Consider the following 15,889-nt stretch of genomic DNA (forward strand, 5'->3'; position numbering starts at 1 on the left):
GAAAAAACACAAATATCTGTAACTTTGTTTTCGCTATCATCAATGCACTAACCCCTCTTATATAACCGCTACCTTAAGACAGGTCCTCAAAATAAGGCAAACAACGAATCAACCGACAACCTTCCCCATCACTTTGATCACGGCCGCCTCCCCTTCTTCGCCTTAAGATCACACGTACGCACGTTGACATTTGCTGAAAAGACACAAACCGCTCGCCGCGCGCGCGCCGACAATGCACGTACACGGAGAGCCGTTTTGTGTAAAACATGCCTTTGCCACTTCGCTCTGGCTAACCTGTAAACATGAACCCTGGATTGCCTACACAACGGCCCAACCGGCGGACTGGCTCGGCCGGCTTGCAGAGCGCCGCGCTGACCCGGCGAAGGGGGCATCAGACGGCGGCGGGGCCAATGCCACGCTCTGGCCCTCAATGCGAGCACTGTTCACGCCGTCTCCTCGTCACAAAGAGGAGCTTTATCGGGAGGGCCGCGTTATAAAACCGCAGACGCGCAGACACGCACCGCCGAGCTGCGCGAGCGGAAAATAAATAAAGCCGCAAAATCACCGAGATGAAGGCTCTCGTGAGCGCGGCTAAACATTAACGGGTGGAGATCTGTCGCAGGAGGATGTGGTGGTGCCCGTTGCCGGTTGGCCGCTCCGTCTCACGGAGCGACGGGACGTGCGTGGCAGCGCAGAGCCGCGTGCCGCCACGCGAGCGTGGCCGTGAGAAGGGCGGCCCGTCAAACGGTCCGACTCGACCGCGGTTGTGCCGTACAGATTTCGCCGGGCCGTCACGCTTTCCCGCGCCACCAAGGGCGAACGCCGGTGCCCTTTGAGCGGCGTGAACGCCGTGGGCGGAGACATGCGTGGTTCACTTAACCGGGGCCCCACGGTCCCCGGGGCAAAGCAGTGCGCCCACTTGGTTTAAGTGTGTCCCTTTTTTCGAGCGCTATTTCTACCGGCAGCGATAAAAATAAAGCTACGCAAACACGACGGACAAAGGAGTCACTCAGGTATGCGCTCTACAATTCCGCCGCCGCCGCGAGGTCTGCGTTACTCAAAGCCTGCCGCTCGGCTCGGGCACGGGTTTGGAGGCTTCACTCGGAGCACCTCGCTGGCACGCGCTGCACGACCGTGCGTGCCGTGCGTGCCGTGCGTGCCGTGCGTGCCGTGCGCACGCGCAAGGCGCACTTCGCGCGGGCACGAGCGTGCGCCACGGCGTGGAACGCCGAGAGGAGGCTGCAACATCCGCCTGCCGTGAGCTCGTAATTTATGGGTCCGTCTTGACAGCGTTCAAATTAGCCACCGTCTCCCTCCTTGCCGTGCAGTGCTACGGCTTTTCACACTTTTGGAAATGAAATGCCAAAAATAAATATTCTTGGTCGCGAGGGATGTAATGATTCAGCCACTCGCACCCACCCACCCCTCCCCACTTCCGTTCTCCTGAGGAGAGTATTGTGTCAAAATGCAACCACAACAAACGGTGAAACTCTACTGGAATATAATTGGAGGGGAAAAAAAAAGAACAAGACTGGGAAAAATACCTGCCCCTGAAAAATCTGCGGTGCCAGGCACACACAACACACGACGGCAAAAGCCTCCACAGCCTTGGACCCTCAATTCATTGGGATTTAGCTGGGGTTTGGCGAGGGCTAAAGACTACAAGGTTAAGGATTAACGCAGCAAAGTATACACACACACAGAGCTCTCATACACTCCCACTGACACACGGGGGGAAACATGTAAGATAAAGACTGACCTTTTCGCCTTATAGACGATTGGAACGGGTGCTGTATGCGAGCACCTATTATGGCCAGCATGGCACACCAATGGGGGTGGGGTGTTAGCAACGCCAGCCAGCTTTGTCTCGCCAGTGCAGATGTTTACACACTGTAGCAGGCACTTATTTGAGGCCGAATTGACATAGGGGAGGCCCCCTACACCGGTTCTGATATCACTCGCCACCGACGCTAACCATTGCCAGGAATTGAACCTTGTTCATAGATCAAAGTGATAATTGCTCCCAACACGGGCACGCGCATACACAACACCAACCGCTGCTGTCCTTTGAACACAAAGTAAAGGCGATTTCACCACGGCGCTTGCGTCAGGCCACGTGCACAATAAAGACAAAGATCCCCCAGTCTCGCCTTGACAGACTGTTAGAGCAAGTGCTGTTAGCGAGCATCTATTAAGGCCAAAATGTCACACGAGGGGGTGGGTGGCCAGCACCACGCCTCCCTTGTGGCAATGCTGTTACGCATTGCACCAGGTGCTCAATTGAGGCCGACTCGACCCGAGGGAAGATAATCGTCACTGGTGTCGGCCGTGATGAGGGGTAAAAACAGAAGGATTACAACTAAAGAGTGAAAACTCCAGCCGGGGTTCATCAAAGTGGTGCACCTCAGCAGTGCCCTCGTGGTGCCATGGCGACCTGGGGGCGGCAGGTCAAGCGCGGCCCTGCGGAGCCGTCGTCGCACTCCAACGCCACAGCACTTCCTGTCATGCAGCTGGGGGCTCGAAGCGCAGGCACGAGCTTCTCTCCGCGTGGGTGGCATCGCATTACCTGTGTTCACCCCCTCCCCCCAATCTCCCCCCCCCCCCGCCGCCGGCTTCCACCTTTTTGCTTTCATGTCCCCAATGGAATAATAAAGAATGAATAATAATAATCACGTATTACTTTTTCTATTAGCACTACCCATTCCTGACAGTGCAAGGCTATGCCGGCAGGAAGGCGCTGTGTTTCACATACTGCGGTCTGCACGAGTTAAACCGTCGCAGGGGATAATGTTGCTACGTGATATCCCACAAGGTTTGGCATACAACGGCCTCCTCATTTTTAATTACGGGATGTCGATTCTCCGCCGTGAAGCAGAGGGTGCTGAGTATTTTATGGCAGCATTAACCAAGGAGGCCTGTCGGGTTCGAACCGCGAACTTCTGCAATGAGAAACAATACGCGCTCCCATCACCGTCGATTAACACCGATTATTTATCCAGGAAACGCTTGGGCTAGTACGAAGGCCATTTCCCAGGAGGGTGCTACTACATCGAGGTGTTTTGCCATTTCCATCAAAGCGTGTGTGGCTTCGCGCGTGAGGACAGCCGAGAACCCAGAGATAAACCCAATGTGAGGGGAGGGGGTGACAGCACCGCCAAGCTCCGAGTCACCTAGCAGCACCACCACAGCTGCGACGCATGGGTACAACAAAGCAAAAGGCCGGCAACTGTGAATTCAATGCGGCGTCGATTCACGCAAGGCCATTACAAGAAACCACCGCGGAAATTCAGAAAACGTTGAATATTCGGGCAAGCAATTCGACGTGAATATTGTGAGCCAAAGGGTCAATGTTCAACGGTGAATTGATGTATCGTCATTACACGATTATCGCGTTAATGTCGCTGAGAAACCTTGGATATTTTATCATGGTTATTATTAAAAGGGCCGCACGGTGGTAACGCCTGTGCCTCACCGCAAGATCAGTCAGTTTGTATTTTCTCCTCTTGTTGTGCAGAGCGAGCGAGTGTGAGAGTGTGGAGTTTGTCGGTTCTCTCCCCGTGTTCTGCATGGGTCTCCTCCAGGTTCTCTGGTTTCCTCCCACGGTTAAAGCAAAGCCGCACACTCTTGCAACGGTATCGACCAAACATCCCCGGTGTTGAAAAACTACCTGCGAATTTACTCAATTGGGATCAAAAACGGCAACATCGCCCCCCACTGAGAAAACTTGGCAGAACACTCCTGAAAAAAGAGTCTTGGACACTGAGACTTTCCTGGGAATAATAATAAAATACTTCACTGTCTTGTGCTCTCTACAGTCGGCCACCCACATCTTAGTCTTGTTGAGACCAAGGATTTCATGGGTAAGCAAGTGTGGTGATAATAACATTCATTACATGATTTTTCCTCTTCACAAACATAGTACCTTTACCTACTCCACAAATCCCAGCATCACCCTCGCGCGAGCAACTTCCGCCTCCATGCACTCACGCCAGGTCATTGACGACGACGACGACAATCGCAACGAATGTTCGCCGACCTCGTTGACCACGAGACGTTCCCCAGAGCGCTGTTTAAGCGCGAGACAAACGCGGTACTTGTCTCGCCACGTTCCGTGAAAGGCACTTCTTGGCGATGCCGGGGCCAGAGTTGGCTGCGGAGTTCACCCACTGCCCGGTGTTGTGCCCCGTAAATCACGGCTACTTGTGCGGCTGGCTTGGCCGGCCGGCCGGCACGAGCTGCCAAATATAAGACACACTGCCAGGAATGCGAGTGGCTGGCAACCCGGCGATAATTTAACTCGAGCATATTGTATATTCCCAGCGAGAGGACACACGCAGAGAGAAATGTTGTTCTCGGGGAAAAAATTTTCCCAACGAATATTCGAATTCCCTTGGACTGGAGAGGCTTAACGAGCACCCTCTGATTCATGAACAATCTACGCGGAACGGCACGTTACAGGCGGAGTGCGTCATTGGGCAGCTCAGCCACACTCGCGTTTCAATCAACCCAGACCTTTGTTTGTAACAAGATATTTACCTGCGTTTACAATACCACGCTCACAAAGGAAAGGTGGGTCTGAAACACGTCGGCATAAATCACAATGAAAACTACAATACTTCAGCGAACTTGTTTAAACTGCGCTTCACTTTTACTCGGCCAATGTTTTCTTTCGCGGCTTTCAATCGAGGCTTTACTACACAAGGAAACAAAAACCGCTTCGCGTTTCCTGGTGAGACACACGGCGGCGCTCCCGACCACCCCCCCCCCGCCCCCGCCGAAACGCGAGAGACCGGCGGCGTCTCGACGCGACAGCTGGGACGGTGGAGAGAGCGAGTGGCACTTTGGGCAGACTTAGGTAGGTAAGGGGAGGTGCGCGCCAGCCGGCGGGGCTCCTGTGCCGCGCGCGGGGGGCATTAAAGGCTCGCAGCGCCCCCCGTCTCCCCCCCCCCCCGTCTGCACTAATCGGGTCGAGCACTAAAGAGCGGCATTGCTGCGATTACAGCACGGGACACACACGTCGCGTTCCCACGGACGCTCACAAAGAGGGCTGGCCCCAGCCTTGCGAACCCCGGCAAAGTGGGCTCGGGCCGGATTTCCACACAGCAGGGCTCACTGGGTCGGGGCAGCTCCGACTGGGCCGTGTCGCGCACACTTTCAGTTGGGCCGCGTGACTCGCTCCGCCAAGGGAGCTGCACGTTTCTGGGCGGGTTGCCCTCGGGGAAATGGTGGAGTCATCGCAGGGTCAAGGCGGCGAACGGGATGCACTGCAAATGGGGTCCTGCGCGAAAGACCAACTTCGGGGCAGCCCAGCAAGTCCTGTCCCGCATGAGAGTGGTGGCAGCCTGGCCATCCCGTCACCGTCCGGCGGCGTCGTCGTCAGAAAAAAAAAATATATAAAATTTTTGAGCCGCAAAGAGTATGGAAGCTACTGAGCGCACGCACGGGGAAACCGGCGGCGAGTCGGCACTTCAGGTGGGCGCGCCACACGCACACCGCAGCGCTTCGAATCGGCAGAGAGACTCTCCCCGCTCTGGCGGTGGGCGGTGGGCGGTTGTTTTGGCCAAGGTGCGTGCGAGAGGGGGGAGGGACCAGGTAGAAAAGGTGAGTTTCAGCTTCAGCAAGGGTTGAGTAAAATTACGAGAGGGCGCTTCGGTGGGGAGCCGTCGCGGATTAGCAAGGATGGGGGGGGGGGGACAAATCAAAGACGAACCGCGTGGCGCCGTCTCGGACCCGCGTTGTTTTCAACGAGACTGGCACAGCCACAATTGTAGATGTGCAAATAGAGAGAACCAACGGTAACTGAATCTGCGAGTGCTGTCATCCTGGCAGGGCCCCAGCGGCGCGGCTAATTGAATGCGCTACTTTATCACGGCGAACAGCCCCGCCGTTTTTTCCACTTGAAAACATCCAGGAATTGTCACACGGTAATTCTTTTAACTGCGATTGCGTGATTTAATTACTCTCCGAAACAGTAACGTGAGGAAACACCCTCCCCTCCCAGACGAAACTTTAATGTAAGATTTTTAGCAAAAGTTACGCTTTGTTATTTTATTACAAAGGGTCAATCATGCGGAAATAGCGTCGCTGCCAATCCCAGGCCGAGCACAAGCGGCGGGGGCTCTGTGGGGGGACTGCGGATGCAGGGCGGTGGAGAAGCGATTCCCTCCCCTCCCCATCCCGAGCGATTCGATGAATCGTCACGTTTCGAGGCCGCAGCTGGATCCTGGAAGACGAAGCCGAGACAAAATAACAGAGAAGAAACGCGAGCCGCGCGACAAAGTTAAACCTAACCAAGCAAACCCCGACCTGGTAAATAGCAAATATTATTTCAAGAACACAAAGAAACGACCAACACAACGCAAACAAGCAGCACTCGAAAACCATTGCTATTCTAAACACACAGTCTATCACACCACAACAACAACAACAACACGCCGCCATGTTAAGTAAATTCTCTCAAAAAAAATAACGCATGCTTTATTATTTGCGCTCAATCGTGAATCCGATAGGGGAGCACAGAAACGTCATCCTAATTGAATGCTAGCTCCTGATTACAGCGGCGTGGCATCCGTGGGATTGCGATTGCCTTTGAAGAGGAATGATGTCAGCGAGCGGTGCGGAACGGACGCCTCGTTCGAGGGCGACTCCCCCGGCGCAGGAGCGGGACTGCGGAAAACCAGCGCAGCCACGGCTGGCGAGGACGCGTTCCCACGGCGCTTGGCTATACAGCATCGGTACCCCCCACCTCCCGGTCAACGACCCTCCCCAAACCCAGTTGGCCTACCACCCAGTCACCCCGCTAACCTCATCCTCCCTCCCATAATGCCATCCACAACCTGCCCCTATCTTTACCACTCAGTCGCTGACCCTTCTCTAACCCTACCCCCAATTGCCTGGAGAGACAAAGATTACCCCGCATCGTCTTTACCAGGCTGTTGGGGCAAGTGCTGTTAGCGGGCACTTGACTTAGCTCGTCGGATTCCTCCAGGATAATTAAAGTTCTGATTCTGAACTCAACCCACCTCTACGACCACCTCACCGCGTCACCAATCACCCTCCTGTACCACCGGGCCCAGCCACGTCGCCCCACACCCCACTCCGGTGTATCCCAGGTGCACCACGGACAGGGAGAGCGGGAAGAATAGCAGGAGCGATGTGCGCGGTGCGAGCGGCGCGCGTTGTTATTCCGCGTGCGGCACATCGCACGCTCGCGGGGCAATCCCTCACTGCTTGTTTTTCGCAGTTTTGCACACAGAGTTCCTGAAACAAAACCAAAAACCTCGGTGGCATTGTGTTCCAAAACGGCTTCTCACCTGATCCCGTTTCACCGCGGCGGTGGCAGCGGCGCTCGGAATGCGAGTCGGGAGCGTGAGCGAGAACAAAAAATAACAAAAAATCCACCCGCAAGCAAGCGCGGTGGGGTTCACAATGGCGGGAAAAGAGCGCTAGCACTACCCCCCTCCAACAAAGAGTGGCGGTCACTCAGACACGCGCCACCCCGTGCAGCAGCACAGGAAGCGATGATGAATGAGCGGCGAGGCAGGTACACACCGGTCGGCAAGAGTCAACACGGCACCGTGACCCGCGACCCTCCCAGCACCACAAGGCCTCGACCAGCCCCGAGTGTTCACCAACCCCCGTGCCGACTCCTCGGTGTGGCGCTCGCCACCGACCCACATGGCGAGCAGTGTCGACTTCGAATGCTTCCAAAAGTCAAACCCCCGACTTCCCGCCCGGCGCCGAACACGCGCGCAACTACCGCGCGCTCCGCTGCCGATGGACGCTCGCCGGCTGGACGAGGACAAAGCACAAAAGCGTCCGGTCGGGTCGTGCAAACCACAAAGGGGACCGAGAGCCATGACGGGGGCGCGTTGTGCACGAGCACCCGCAGCACGCTCCCGGGACGCGAGGCGCCGGGAGATGCGCGTGAAAGGGGCAACCATTCACCCGCGACAGCCAGCGAGCGGGTGGTCGCTCCTCTTACGGCGCCGGCACCACGGTGGCGTGATGTTAACTGCTGCCTCGCCTGGTATGCAGAAGGTCGTGGGTTCGATCCCGACCCTGTATATTTGGAGTTTGCGTGTCTCTCTCCCCGTGGTCGCGTGGGTTTTTTCTCTCCGGGTCCTCCGGTTTTTTTATTTGGCTTTTGTAAATTTCCACATAAGCCACTTCGTTAAACTACCATTTGTGGCCACGTCGCTTCTGAAAAAGAACTAATAGCTCAGTGGGGTTTACCTGGCAAAATAGAAAGTTTAGTTTGAGTGTTTATATATTTTGTGCGTTGCTTACCTTTGCTATACTTTGCACTCCTATCGTTTACTTTGTATTGTTTGTTGTTGTCACGCTCTGACCCGCGCCCCCCCCCCCTACTCGAAATCTGTGGCTCATCGGATTTCTGCCGGCTAAGTAAAGATGATTCTGGCCACCCCCTCGTGCTCTGCTTGCGAACTCCTTCGTCTTCAGCAGGTGCCGTGAGTACCTGCTGCACAGACCGCCGCCAACTTTGTGGGGAAATGGTTGAACGGCGGAGCTTCGGGTTTTCTGCAATCGAAATGTTCTTTGAACAAACTCACAGAGACGTCGTATTGACCCTTCATCAGGAGGGTGGGTTTGAGCAGGACACTTTGTTCACAATGGTTTTACTCAGGCTCTCACGGAACGTAGAATGCACCCGAAGCCAACCCAATCCAGCATCCATCGCGGGGTGCTCGCGTGTGCGTCCCTCCCAACCTCTGATCGGCCTCAAGAGACCACCTCCTTGCGACGCGCCGTCTCTCAAACCGCGCAAGTTGAACGTCGCTTCTCCGTTTTCGCTACGATCGTCTGGAATCCACTCCCTCCTCTCTCAACTGTGCCGCTCATCGGCACGGCACAGAATCCCAAGACTTTTTAAGTTCTCTCCCGCACCTCCGAATGTCGTTTTAAAACGCATACGGGGTGGTGGCGCGGCCCTCACCTGCTGCGCGAGCTGGTAGAGCATGCGCGCGCTCACGGCCGTCGTGTGCGTGCGCAGGATGTTCTTCTGAGCCTCCTCTCGCTTCCACTCGTACTTGTACCTGGGGGAGACAGCAGCAGCGCCGCAGGTCACGCGCTTGCCACCTTCCGGTTCGACACCACCCCGAGCCCCCTCTCCTGCTCACGCTCGCGAATATCGTAATTCTTGCAGCATACTTAACAATGCGGCGGGAAAATAAACTTCTGCAATCCGAAATGCATCCTCTGGGCTGTAAACAGGAAGCAAGTACCCGCAATACTCATTTGAGCAGGACATTTTGAGCAGGAAATCACTTTGACTTTCTATTTGAAACAAACGCATGCAGACGATTGCTGGGAATTCCATGAAAGGACGGGGTGGGGGGCAAAGCAACCTGGAAGAATGCGGCAAGAAAGTGTTGAAGGGAAGGTGATAAAATTGGTGTGGAGTGAGGGTCGTAATTTAATTTCAGAATCGATTTTCTATTCATCCTGTTTTTACCCGATCGTTGGTATTTCTTCACGAATTTTTTTCCCAATCTCTTTTTGCGCAGTTGTTTTTGCCCAAATGCAATAGCAGCACAAAATGTGCGTGCATCGTAAGCAATCGATGCATCGTCGCGTGGCCGGCCGGCGTACGCGTGTAAGTTTGCAACTGCACAGATTAGCACGGCACGAGTCTTGTTCGGTGCAGCGAGAGACACCTTGATGATACTTTTTCATCGTCTTGGTTCTTTCGGTAAAGTCACGTAGAAGGAAAATAATAAAATAATAAAAATAAAACATAATAAAATAATTCTCACGACGTTTCGGCCACAACGCAAGCAGCCGTCTTCAGGTGGAGAACAGGTTTGTCAAGTAGACAGAGTCGTGAGAATTATTTTATTGTTATTATTTTATTATTTTCCTTCTACGTGACTTTACCGAAAGAACAAAGACGATGAATCCCTGCAGTCACGAAAGCTTTAAATCGAGATATTTTTTCAATTCGCCACCACGTCACGTCCCCGTCAGACGTAACGCTCGCGGATCTAAAGCCCGGCGATGACGCCATTCCCTCCGTGCTCACGACAGCGCGTCAACTCCCTTGCCACCGCTCGCTCACAAGCCACAGATGTGTCCTTGACCTCTTGACCTGCAGTACATCTCCCGTATCAGAGTCAGCCTCACATTTGCTGTTTGCCGATCGCCACCGTGTGTGTGGGCGTACGTGGCCCGCGCAAACGAGCTAAGTGCTTGCAAAAGGGCCTCCAGGTATGCATGTGGATGTTTGTACGTGTGACACATACAGCTAATCTATCACGGGCAGCACAATAGGGGCGTTCGTGAGCGTAGAGCGCAAACAGGGACGGCAAGGTTAGCAGATAATCGCGTACACAATGGTCGTCGTAAGTTCAGCGCAACAGCTGAGACGTCTGCAAATAATTTGACTTTGCAATTGCGTGCGATTCACAGAGGCGGCCGTCGGTTTGCGCCCGGAGGTTTGTTCGTGGCCGAGGGAAGGGAGAGGATCAGGGATTGGCTCTCAAATGCAACAATGGCAACACAACTCTCAATCATTTTGTTCAGATTGGCCGGATCATTTTTTTTTAATGCAACAATTTGTATTGTGTTTTTTTTACGCCCCGTCACGACGACATTTGGGTACACTATTCAGAAGACATTTATAGATATATATTTGAAAAATTAATTGTTAGGAGTACTTTTTCCAAAGTAAATTTTTGCAAAGACAGAAGCCGGAAAACCAGTTCATGGATTTAGAACTGGGTGCACTGCTTTCACACTGTACGCGTACTGTACGCGTACTGCACGCGTACGGCAGCGCTGCAATGAGCGTCAGCTCCCAGCGCATCACACGTAGTCGTCACAGGACACCAGAGTACAACAGGGACTTGCAGTGTGCTTTGCTGCAGAGAAACACGTCATTATCATCAGCCACGATCAAACCACTGCTGGATGAATGCCACTCTCAAGTCTCATTCCTTTAGAGCTGCTTTTTGCGTTCATTGGACTTTGTTGTTCTGCCCCGCACCTCCGATGAGCACGGCTGGCTACGTGCTGTGCGATAGAAGTTCAACGTACACTAGTACAAGCCGTCGCCATTCTTCACAGTCCCGTGATGCAACTGCATCCGAGCCAATTTCATCGCGGCTTCATCTCAGCAGAGGGCACCCCCTTGGGCGCGTTTTCAACCTTTGGCTACCAATTCTGTTGTTCATCTCAAACGCTGCCACAATTCCTATCAACGACGTGCCTTGCCCGGGCCCACTCTTGTACTTTGGTACACGCGGTATTCGGCGCTGCTCTTGGGTGTAATGGTTAATCAAATAAGCGTACCGCCGTTAATCTCTGCACGGAAACATTTTTTTTGTTTAAGCCCACTGGCCGATTGGCCTTCCGAACAAATGTTGCTGGATATCTTAAGTCCTGTAGGCCAATCAGCCTTTGGGCTTTAAAAAATAGAAATTTAAACAATTATTGTGGAGACACGAATGGTTTATTTACGTATTCGTTTTATATACTTCAGTTGTTGCATTTAACAGCGTTTCCGAGGTTCTGACGTAATGCCACTCGGCACGCGGGTATTATTTGCCATTCAAGTGGCGGTGACATTTGCAGTGATGAGTACGATCAATGCGGGCCCCGTGAAGGCCGTTAAGCGAACCGTCACGTTGACATTTCACGAAAAGGCTCCCTTCATCACCGCCCAGTGAAGTTCATCCAAATCCCAGCTGTGAGAAAGACGCGGGTGAACGTACGAGCGGGTGAATGTATGAGCGGACGAACGACTGAAGAGCCAAGTTAGTGCACTGTACCTAATTATCAACCCTAGCGGAGAGGGGACGGAGTCCCATCACGCGTCGCGTGGGAGGAGACTGAGATACAAAGAAACGAAGCGAGCTTCGTGCCACACATGCACGGGGAGGGCTTGGGTAATCGGCCACGGTGACCCGAAAAAGACTCAAGCACTGGAGCTACTTTTTACTTTCTGCGCCAGACCTCAGAGAAATGGAATGCACTATCAGGCAAGTGTCTAGTGTACACACACACAACATAGAAAACGACTACCCGTACAGCCTTTAAAGGCTGCCATGGCACACGAGGGGGTGGTGTGACCAGCACCATACTTGGCCAACTTTGACTCCCCCCAATGTTGCTGTTCACACCCCTTTACGTTAAGGCCGAGTCAACCTAGAAGAGGTGCAGAACCGGTTTAAATACGACTCAACGTTGACGTCAGCCGCGGCTGGTCATTTATTTCAGGTCGCCACTAGCGCAGTGCAATGACCGTTGAAATGCTGCTCCCCAGATAAAACAGTGGCCATGTCACGGTGACATCACCACGGCGCTTGTTCCGAGAAAGGTGCTCCCCAGACACATGCACACGCGTGTGCACGCGCAAGCACACGCGTGTGCATCACACGTGCCGACAGTCATCTAACGTTTGGCAAAAGTTGCGTTGCCAAAATAATGACTCTCTTTTTTCGATAGCAAAACTGTCCAAATATATATTGTAATGTGCTATTGTATCTGTTAAAATTTCTCAAGGTTTACTTTTATAAGCACCGGCCAAATATTTGAGGTAAAAATGAAAAACCACGTCAAATAAACCGCTTGCAAAATGAAATTAACCAAGGATAAATAAAATACATCAAACAAAGGTTATGTTACACATCAGAGCTGTGTAAATCCAAAGCGCCAAGTACTTGTTCATTGCCGTCAAGAGGAGAGCAACCAGCGGCACGGCCTACGCTGGGCCTCCCGGCTTGGACTCACGAGCACGAGGGCTGCCACGATATCATTGGTCACACGGCATGACAATGTTCGTGGCTGGGCTGCTCAGCTCTCCGATGCAGTCGCCAGGTTGCACCGCGCGTTATTCGGCATACGTCCGACGTTTTGGCCCACGCGCAAGGAGCTTCTTCAGGAACAATTCAGGTTCCACGTGTTGGGGAGCTTCTTAGCGAACGGAAAACTGAAGAAGCTCCCAGGCACGTTGAGCGAAAACACGCCTGACCAAATTGCCAAACAACACTCGGTACGACCCGACAACGCAGCGGAGACCTTCCCCGCGTTGCCGCGTCGACACGTGGTGGCGAACCTAGTGGGAAGCCGATCGCGAGCGCAGGCCCCCCCACCGGGTGTGTGCACAGGCGAGGTTGCGCGTGCCCGCGATCCACGCGCGCCAACTCATTGTTTGACCTCGGCGGTGCGGTCCCCAGCTGCCGTCCGGCTGGCATCGAGCAGGTGAGCAAACTCGTGGCGAAGCCACCGCGACGCCCTCGTTAACGCGCCTCCCCCCCTCCCCGCTCACCCGCCCCCCCCGTGTGAAATTAGAGCTGCGATATGTCTGTCAGAGCGTGACGATTATGAGCGCTGGCTTCCTGCGTGATGCCCCCCCTCCCCGCGCCCCCCGTGCAACGTGAGGATCGTGTTACCGCAAGCGCCGCGGCTTGTGCGGTTGACGTCGGCGGAGGTGTCTCACTGCCATGGCAACGCCGTCACAGGTTACACACTCGTTTTGGCAACGTTTAATTAGTTATAATTAAGGTGCAGAGGGCCTGCAATTTCTTGCTAACACGGGCGGAAGGTCCTCCCACTAGAGCGGGGCTCTGGAAGAGATTTTTGCCTACTCTTTCACGCTGGTCAGGCGTCTTTGGAAGAGGTCGCAGGAGACACACTTTAACCCACCACGCACAACCTGCCGATCGACAACAACCTCTGTCCAACTGCTGCCAGTTGGACAGAGGTTGTATGGATTTAAGGAAGCTGCCCCATTGCTTCATCTGCCACTCCGGGAGATTAAACTGGCCACCTCTGGATTGCAACGTTCAGTGTGCTCACCAATGCAGCATGCCTGATAATTATAACAACGCCAATCTTGCCAATTCTTAAGGTGCTTTTCAAGAGGGTACTGCTGCATTGTGATGTTTGTCAGATGCCGTTATTTGGGCGTTTGGCTCCCATGTGGAAGGAAACCACAGAAGCTGGAGAAAACCACCATTAACAAGGGATTAACGCTGAATGTTTTGCACAGATGAACCTAACAATATCGCTACTGCACAGCACATCTCCTGGCCACCTCACTGACTAAAACCGAAAACATCAGATACTCGCAGTTAGTCTCTAAATCTAGTGACTAACCAGGCTCAAAACCTGCTGAGGTTCCACGATCTGACAAGATCAGGTGCATTCGGGGCGATTCAGAGAAATGTAGTTGACGTAGTTCATCACAGCAACAATTCCCATTGCAGCAAATTTCCCTGGCATGTAGTAATTAATCGTTGAAAATTGATGGTTACGCACACAATACGCGTATCAAATGGAGCGTGTCAGAATCAGCTGCTGCAGCTATGATTAAGAACCCTACATGCAAATCATACATTTTTACGCAAGTCACAGTGACATCACAGCTTTCTCTGTGCACCGACATCACAGCGCCCTGTGACATCAGAGGTTGTCTGTGTAGGGTGACATCACAGCATGCTCTGCCCTGAGCGACAGCTGAATCAAACAGTGGCTGCTGATTAATCGGCAGCGAGCAACAGACACGTGCGTCGGTACGCCCGCGTGCCTGCTAGACAAGTTAGCAAGGCTTCCACCGGCGGCCGGGCCAGTGGCGGACACTGTCCAGGCCGGTGGAATCTTTCCCCGCGTTAATCTTCAAGCCAAAGGTCAAGGCCGCGATGCTTCTAAAGCCCTCGGCGGCGTGGAGCAGGGAGGAGACGTGCACTGGAATTCCCGAAGAATGTTTTCTTGGGCAAAGCTAAGAACTTCTCGACGCCTGCGCCTCCCCCCCCACCCCCAACCGGCTCAACCACGGGCGGCAATGTGGAATTCCCGGAGAGATTTCCCACCACTAATAGGGTTTTTCTGGCAGAAAAAAAGGGGAAAAACCCTATTAGTATATTTTGGTAATGGAAAAAGAGGTCCCATGATGAAGATTTCCCACCGTCGATGAATTCTACGATACGGTGTTTTCATTCGGAGTGTGATCGTCATCGTTATCCTCACTCAAAGCCAATGCCAAACCAAATCGCAAGACAGTCCCGGTTGTGAGCCGCTCACCACTGCCCCCCCCCCTTAACCAATCCACAATTACCAGCATGGTGAAGTATGGTCAAGCGACTCCCATTGTTTGCCGTGTCTGTGCCACGGTTGTGGTATTCCCTATCGTTGGAAATACGTTGATCCGATAATGTGGATACTTTTAAGTGCTTTCTTAAAACCACATCGTCTGAAGTCAGTTTATTTGACTTCGCTTCTCCTCTCTTGGCCTGTCCTTACCCTTATTCTCACAAGGCGCCTTGCGACTGTGGAAGGCGCCTTACAAATAAATTATTATTATTGACACGGCGTGGGAGTCCTTCATCCACAGGTTGATTGAATAAGGTCTGTAATTCTTCTTCTTATTATTATTGATATATTAAAATCTATTCCCGGATGAGGTTAGGCTCCATAGCACCTGGAAACCCTCCATCCCACTCGATGGCTGACGGAGCGGTTACTTAATTGATTGATGAATGGAAAAGTGGAGGACACGCAGCTTTTCGCAATGTAATGTACAGTACTTTAAGACCTCTACAGCAGCGCTGCAAAGCAACTTCACACATCACTGATTTTAATACCCCTAAATGATACTGCGCATACTACCCTTCCATATTCCAGCAACCGAGATTACGATAAAACATTTATTTGGAAAATCAATGTAACGGATCACATATATTTTTACGTCCTTCCAAAATATGCATGCTATTTATAATCCATCGAATGAAAACAAATGATGACTCGGCGAATGATTTGAAAGTCAAAATACGCTGCACGTGACAGATTCCAGTCAATCACAGACAGTTACAAAAATAATAACGCTATCGCTGAAGCAACAAGTACACAACGCAGACGATGTGAGCAGTGG

General features: G+C 52.9%; 1 protein-coding gene across 1 annotated transcript in view; it reads right to left on the minus strand.

The window, feature by feature from the left end:
• Positions 1-15,889, minus strand: part of FARSA (phenylalanyl-tRNA synthetase subunit alpha) — a 55,078-nt gene that overhangs the window by 23,827 nt on the left and 15,362 nt on the right. The window contains exon 9 of the mRNA XM_078867683.1: positions 8,957-9,056. Within this exon, the coding sequence (XP_078723809.1) occupies positions 8,957-9,056 (100 nt within the window). The remainder of the gene's footprint in view (positions 1-8,956; positions 9,057-15,889) is intronic.

This window comes from Lampetra fluviatilis, chromosome 24, assembly GCF_964198595.1.
Source record: "Lampetra fluviatilis chromosome 24, kcLamFluv1.1, whole genome shotgun sequence".
Classification (NCBI taxonomy): domain Eukaryota; kingdom Metazoa; phylum Chordata; class Hyperoartia; order Petromyzontiformes; family Petromyzontidae; genus Lampetra; species Lampetra fluviatilis.